At 49.7% G+C, this 7,411-nt stretch overlaps 1 protein-coding gene across 1 annotated transcript; it reads right to left on the reverse strand.

Annotated features, from left to right (window-relative positions):
* Positions 1-1,923: 1,923 nt before the first annotated feature.
* Positions 1,924-3,831, reverse strand: LOC128727310 (pickpocket protein 28-like). Its single transcript, XM_053821208.1, has 5 exons — positions 3,719-3,831; positions 2,908-3,652; positions 2,686-2,846; positions 2,263-2,619; positions 1,924-2,188 (listed from the first exon to the last, which is right to left on the reverse strand). Exons 1-5 carry the CDS (start codon positions 3,829-3,831, stop codon positions 1,924-1,926), a joined length of 1,641 nt encoding a protein of 546 aa, XP_053677183.1.
* Between the last annotated feature and the right edge of the window lie 3,580 nt (positions 3,832-7,411).

The raw sequence follows: 7,411 nt of genomic DNA on the forward strand, positions 1-7,411 counted from the left end.
TGTTATGGAAAGCCACCAAATCGCCGCTCACAATCGGAAAAACCCCCCGCTCGCGCTCTGTCGGTATTAAATCACGACTTTTACGAGCCCCAAATCCAAGGGGTGCGTCCTTATCGGCAGAGTCCTCAGGCCTGCCAGGAGTTGAGCGATAAATAATTACCACCGAGCCGCTACTATGCGGCCATCGAAAATGCATCCATCTCGCTAATAGATACATTTCGGAGCGGGACTTTGGCCGTGCCGTTTCACAAATCTCGCAACCGAAATCATAAATAAACAGCTCCCATTTAGCTATTGTACGCGGAGCGGGTTTTTTGATTCATCCGGTGGAGACGTTTTATGGCGGCTTTATCGCGCATCGGAACCGGGTCCTGAAAACGTGGCTAACTTTTCCGCCCCGACCGCCCCCAAAAAGGGGCATGAATAAATGCTATAAATTATTTCGAACAATTTGAAGAAACAAACCGCACACCGTTGCGCACCGTTTTCCTGCCACTCGGGCCCTAAAACACTAATCTGCCTTGCAAAAGCGCTGCCGCGGGCACTCATAAAGGCCAGCCCAGTGCTGCAATTAATGTGGAATTTTAACGGTTTGATAGTTATTATTCGCGGACTGGACTGGCGGGTGGCTGTTAAAGCTGAATTCAAATTAATCACCTAATTTCCTTGAGGTTTAGCGGAATCTGCGCGTTCGCAAACGTGCAGCTAAAAGCCCGAAGCTAAACACAAAGCCGCCAAAACGGTGTTTACGTGCCCGAGCGGTAGCCCTTGCCGTTGCTTATCGTGCCAAAATAAACCATCCGTCCGTTCCGGGCCCTTGAAGACCTGTAGACCGCCTGTATATTCATCATGCCCTTTTGGCAAATAAATTACACCAAGCGCGTTAACACCTTTCGCCAAGCGTCGGCTTCAAAACCCCGGGGTTCGTAAAATGCTAATTTATGGTAGCGAAATAAATTACGCCACCACACCGAACCGAATTTTCATCAAAACAGCACCCCCGGGCTGGGGCGCGTGCGGGTTGTTTTCATAATTTTCCAATTCCCAAAGTGCGCAAACGAATTTTCCTGTGGCAAAGGGGGTAGTTTTCTGTGCGCCATTTGAAACCATTTCCCTAACTCTGTTTTTTTTTTGGGCAGCAAAGCATCCAGGTGGGTGTTTCGCGCATTTCCAAAACACATCGTTCCGGCCCGCAAGTTGTTTGTTTTCCACGTGTCAGTGGGTGTTTTTTGGCGCGAGCATTTGATGAAATCGACGAGGTTTTAGAATGGCATGGTTTGTTTGTTTGTAGCGCCGTGGAATGCAGCGATCCAGCGGTGCTGTGTTCAAGTTGAATGTCATCCCACGTCACTTCCTTGCAGCTGGATTTGCTTACCTTTTTTTTCTTTTTAGTAGCGAAATTTCCACCAAAACAGCGGCGTTCCAGCCACAGGCAGCGAACAAGGAAATCGTTTCGTGTGCTCTCCCCGGCGACGGGAGTAAACAATCACTCGATCGCTTGATCGCTCCTTCGATCGGTAACAACAACAGTTACCCAGAGATCGACATCGGTGGCGCTGCAATCGATTAGCATACGATTAAATGCACCGAGATTGAGTATTCCCTCCCGGCGGGCGACATTGATCCGAGCAAACCCACCGCCCAGAACAAACTCGTTGGGTTGGGTGGAGAGAAAGAAAACAAAAAAGCAAGAAGGAAAGATATAAAACACTCGCCACCACTGTGAACGAGGGTATGCGTGATCGTGAAGCAGATTCCGCGAGCCTGATTAAAATGCATCACCACAAACGCCCGATCCGATTGGATCGTTATCGAATCGAATGCACCATTGAAGATCGTAGGCCGGCTTACCTCACGTGCGGGTCGTAAAAAAAAACACATGCGTGCTTTCCGAATCGGTTAAGGATACGCTCGTAAAGGGACCTACGGGATCCAAGGTCGCACCCGGTAGACGGGTACAGTTGGGCCAACCTTGACTCGAGTGTACCGTCGTTGCAGCCAAAGGCTAAGTGGACGCACGGTGAGATAGTAGACTATTTCCGCCAAGCTGGTCAAACTCATCCCCGACAGGAGCGCCAGTATGCCGCCAAAATTCGCCAGCTCACCATTGAAATTCATGTACTCGACTCGCTCGGTGTACAGGAACTTATTATCCTTGAAGTACACGTACAGTATCATCGGCTCGATGCTGGAAAATGGATGAAAACCAACCAGACGAGCGTATTAATTTTACACCCATAAGGACATTCGCTTCACACGTACCCTTCCATGCCGGATTCCTTGTGGATAAGCGAGTCCAACATCGCGTCTAGATTCAACCAATCATTCGACAGCTCCACGTCGTACTTGATCGTGGTACAAGCAGGCAAACATTCGCACACCTCCTGCCCGGTGTAGATGGCCACCTCATCCAACTCCATTAGCCGTGTGACGGCCGCCTTATAACAGCGCTTTTCCTGCTGACTACACACACGCGTCGTATTTTCACGTGGCATCGCAAACGTAACGCAACCACACGACTCAAGCGTGTAATTCGTAAGACACTCGAACTCACAATTCTGCTCATTATACACGCGAAAAAAGCGCAATTTCCGTTCATCCGCGAAGAAGCACTGCCGCCTATGGAGTATAAACGGAGAGGTATTTAAGCATGAGTCATGGCCTACTTGGATCCGGTCTTCGTACTTGCTGGGTGGATGTCGGTGAAGACTCCGTTGAGTGGTTAGCACACGTGGTTTCACGATTACCGACACGGCTTGCATCGGTGGCACACGAATATAATACTCGCTCAGCCTGGGAAATTCGTCCGGTGGGTGGATTGTCACCTTATATCCTTGCAGCGCCCCCTGATGGTGAAAACAACCCCTTTTGAATGCATCCCGAGATTACACACGCGTTCCTACTCACCGAGCAAACGTACTCCCGGTGCCGGTTGCTTGACTTCATCAGCACTATCGCTCCACCCTTAAACCCTCCACTAGCCGTCCTCATCGGATACGCGAGCAGATCCTCCCGGTTGGTGTAACCGTTTTCCATCGTCCAACCCGTGCTACGTCGGTGTGCGGCGTGAAACTTGTGTAATCCTGCCGCTCGCAGGTACCCGTTAATTTCACGCTCCCGAAACGCTTGATCCTCCGAGTAAAGCTCCTCACTCGACAGCATGTTGAAGCTGTAGCAGATCCCATTCTCCGTGATCTTCTTCGCCCACAGTGCCGAACACAAGCGGAAGTTGAAACTCCACATGCACGTCGACAGCACCGTACTGTACTCAATCGACATGCTGTCGAGCTGCTGCACCACTTCCTCATCAACCTCGACCTCTGGTTCAGTCCCACCCAGCCCGTAGTAATCGTTTTTAGGGCGCATCACCGACGAGCAGACGTGCGAAAGGACACGCAGTTTGCGCCACTCATCAGCCGAAAGCGTTTGGTTGGTGCGTGCCCGCCGATACACCTCCGTGATGTTGAACTTATCCACGTCGATGCGCGTCTGCGGGCAGATCGTGATGGCCGGAAACGGAATCTTCCACACCGGGATCGGTTTCGGTGAGAAGCTGACGATCATCGGCTTCTCGATCCATTTCTGGTGGCCCACGACAATGGCCGATATGCAGACGCTCAGGGACACCGCCACCACAACCGACCAGCAGATTCTGTGTAAGGAAAGGAAGAAGAACGGATAAAACAACGTGTTACAGCACTCAAGCACTGTGTTTTACCGTTCGGTTAGAGACACCCTCGGGTGCATGATGTAGGCCATGCCATGGCACGAGCTTGCCGCAATGTACTCCTGCGTGAGGTTCTTGATCGCGGTCCAGCGTACGGACTTCATCGGAACACCGATTTGCGCTTCTTTTGTACCGTCACAACCCCACACAAACTGGCAGGGACGTGCAGCTGACCGTGGCCTATATAAACCCCCCACGAGTACCGTACATGTCGCATGTCATGGCCTACTTGCTTATGCAAAAGGACCGTGTCAACGTAGGCTTTTATTAATTAGGCATATTTTAATGAGCCTTGCCCTAGGGTGTTTGAGCTTTTCCAGTTTCCTCCCATCGATAGCTGAGCTTCCTCGTTTGTAAGGGAATTCCAAAAAGGAAGCTAAATCCATTCAGCACTCGTAAAAATATCTCCCAAGGTCCTACAAGCGTCATCTCACCGATGAAACATTCACACGGCACAACACGAACGGTGTTCCTCGATACTCGATGCCATTAATATTGAATGGTTCCGTGCGCAAAATGCTTGTTTAAGGACACCGCTACCAGGCTAGGGATGATTCCGGTCAGCTACCGTAGTACACACACGCGCGCTGTGGTCGTAAAAATCGCATCGTCCGCCATAAAGCGTCCGCTAAACAGCTATTAAATAAAAAAAATGGGCGCCCCTGGGATAAGCGAAGGGTCCACCCTTGGCAGCATGCTGTCGCCGTTAACAATTACCGCTGGGCTGCGCTAGTAGCGCGAGTGCATCGAATGCACCGAACGGTGCATCCGCTAACACCGGTCCAATTGGTCCGCCGACAAAGCCGCGGGGTTAGTAGAAAAAAGAGGGCCACGGAATGGTCTGGAAATCATCGTGGCGTTTGATGTGTGGTCATCACTTGGATCGATACGCGTCGGAAGCCCGGGAGTGTCCGTGAGACAATGGATCGTAAACTGCCGCCGAACGGTGGCCTAGCGGTTTAGCGCACTCAATGCCAAACGATGCTCGCTGGATGCGGCTAGGGTTGGTGCAAAGCAGGCGTAAATTGCAACCACGTGCCGTCGAGAGGGGGGTTTGGTTTAGTAAATTCCTCCCAATGACGCGCTGCATCCCAGGGCATGATTAATGCTATCTTAATGATCACCGAGCCGGTTGGCAAAAGGAGCGATAAAAAATGCACAAAATGTACCCGCAAAAATGAACATGAGAAATGGTATGTTGTGAATGGTTGTCGAATTAACATATCCGAATGTTAACCGGCGGGGGAAACGCGATTCGCGAAACTCCATCTTGCGAGGAAAACAACGGCGCAGGAGCTCCATCTCCTGGAAGGTTCAGGATGTGCAGATTCTCGCATATATTTCGACCAAAAGTTCGCATGTAAAACAAAATAAAACTGCCAATTCAAAACCGCGCACGTGTGTGTGTGTTTGTATCTTAGCCAAAGTTTGTGCAATCTTTTTTTTTCATCCCAAAATCCATCCTGCACACCCTTGCCATAAAAAAAACAACCCCAGAAAACCCCGGCGGGGGAAATGTTAGCAATATTTAATAATCACATGACAAATGGTTCGACAACCGTGAGGTCCATAAATTATGTTTCCTTTTTGCCGCACCCGGCAACACCCCCCCCCCCTTCCCCCCCCCCCCTTAAATCGCCCCCTGGGCACGCGGGTGCGACAGATTCGGTGTGGTTGATAAAAAAGTGTGACCATCGTTCCCGGTCTCGCCAGTGGCCAGATACGATCGGAACATTTTTATTAGCATTTGATCTTCTGCTGCACGGCCCGAGAAAGGTGCGCGATTTCTACCATTTTCACCAACGAGCCAACCACAGCAGGCTGTGGAATTCAGATTTCCTGTCAAACGTTTGCCTGTTTTTTTTGTTCGCCTGCGTTTCAAACTCGAGCCCAAAATGAGCCAGTTTGTTACTGCTGTCATTATACGGGTGCCCGTGCGTGAAAGCATCGCCTCGTCATTCGTGAGGTCGTTGTTTTGCTTTTGTTCGCGTTTGGTTTTTTAAATCATAAATTCATCCCATTAAAATACTCCCACAAACTGGTCGGGATGGGGTCCGGAGCAGACCGACGACGATGGCTTAATTCATGCTAACGATTCGCATTGACAAACAACAAATCATGCGACACCTTTTGGAGCACAATTCCCCCCGAGAGCCCTTTAAAAGCAGCGTCTCCTCTCCATCATCGAATGTAAGGGCGTTTGGTGTCGGGCATCGTGTGGCAATGCGGGCGGCACAAAACTAAACCAATTAGGACACACGTAAATCTTATCTTCACATGCTCCACCCTGCCCGGGACGGCATCCTCGAGATCCAGCCGTTTGTCACACAAATTTACGAGACCACAGCTTTATCGATGGTGTAAATTTTCTCCAAAAACGAGACCTCTGTCGCGGTGTCGCTGGCACGCGGCTCGGTTTAGCAACTTTTGTGGGCTTGCCTAGTCGAAGTCAAGTTGTTTTTGAGCGCGTTTAACTTCATTTCTGGGAGATTTTGTATGCGTGGAGTGTGTGCAAACAGCGTTGCCAAATTTCTTCGCACCGACAGGACGACTAGCCACGTCGTCCTTACATCTGGCACGTCCTTTTGGGTAATCAAAACCGAGCATCAAAGCCGGAGAAAGTCGGCACTAGTAGAGGCATAAAAACGTAGACAAGACAAGTGTTGAGCGTCACACTTGTTTCGCTCGTATTCGCCGGCATTCGGGTGAGTTCATAATTCACGCAAAAACATAAATTTAGCGTACGTGATCGCACTGCGTAAAGCACAAACAAAAAATGGCCACGCAAAAACCGTAATCTAATTTCGATTCCACGCGAAACCGGCGGTCGGGTTAATAGTTTTTTATTAGCCCACAAAGTGTCATTCACCGGGTTCTGGCGCGTTCTTTGGTTCTGTCGCGTGGCGCCGAACGTTAAAAAAAAACACACAAAAGGCCACATTAAAACACACTCAGACGAGCCAAGCGAGTCACTATCCGGCGTTGATCTAGCCATATGTATGCAACCCTATCAACCATGCCCTACCATTTTTCGAGACGTTCGATTGCAGTTTACGACAGGCCGCGATAAAACAACGCCATTAAACGCACACACGCATGCCGATGTTGCCCGTTTACATGGTTTTCCAATGCGTGCACGCATTTTTGACCACTCCACACGGCTTTGATACCGTTCATCCCTCCAAAGTCCTCCAAAGAAAAGGGTTGTTTGTGAACCCATTCGTCGCGTGGACAAACTAGGCGCCATAAAAGCGTACGCGTTTGCCAGCCACAATAAATTTGCTCGCATTTTGGTGATCTATTGCGCTCTGGCTCGGGAATACGGCGGAGATAGATCAATTTCAACTCACGCCCCACGCAAAACGTTCCCCAAATACCGTGAGAGTGAGTAATAAAGATACTGATGTCAGCCCTGTTCACCAGCATCATTGACGAGATCACGCACGGGGTGAGATCACAGCATCTGGGGGGCTATAATTGTCACCATTTGTACTGCTTACGGGTTCGCTCTCTTCCTGATATTTTTCATAAGCCAAACGACTAAAGATAAAGTATTCCTCATGAAAAAACACTCTCGTCCCACCAGCCACCATCCATCGCGATCAATCCGCATTGGAACGGCTGAAAATTTTAATAACTCAATAAAACACAAAATTATAATAAACATTCCGCGAGCGCAGTTTA

The sequence above is a fragment of the Anopheles nili genome, chromosome 2 (genome assembly GCF_943737925.1).
Source record: "Anopheles nili chromosome 2, idAnoNiliSN_F5_01, whole genome shotgun sequence".
In the NCBI taxonomy this organism is placed as follows: Eukaryota; Metazoa; Arthropoda; class Insecta; order Diptera; family Culicidae; genus Anopheles; species Anopheles nili.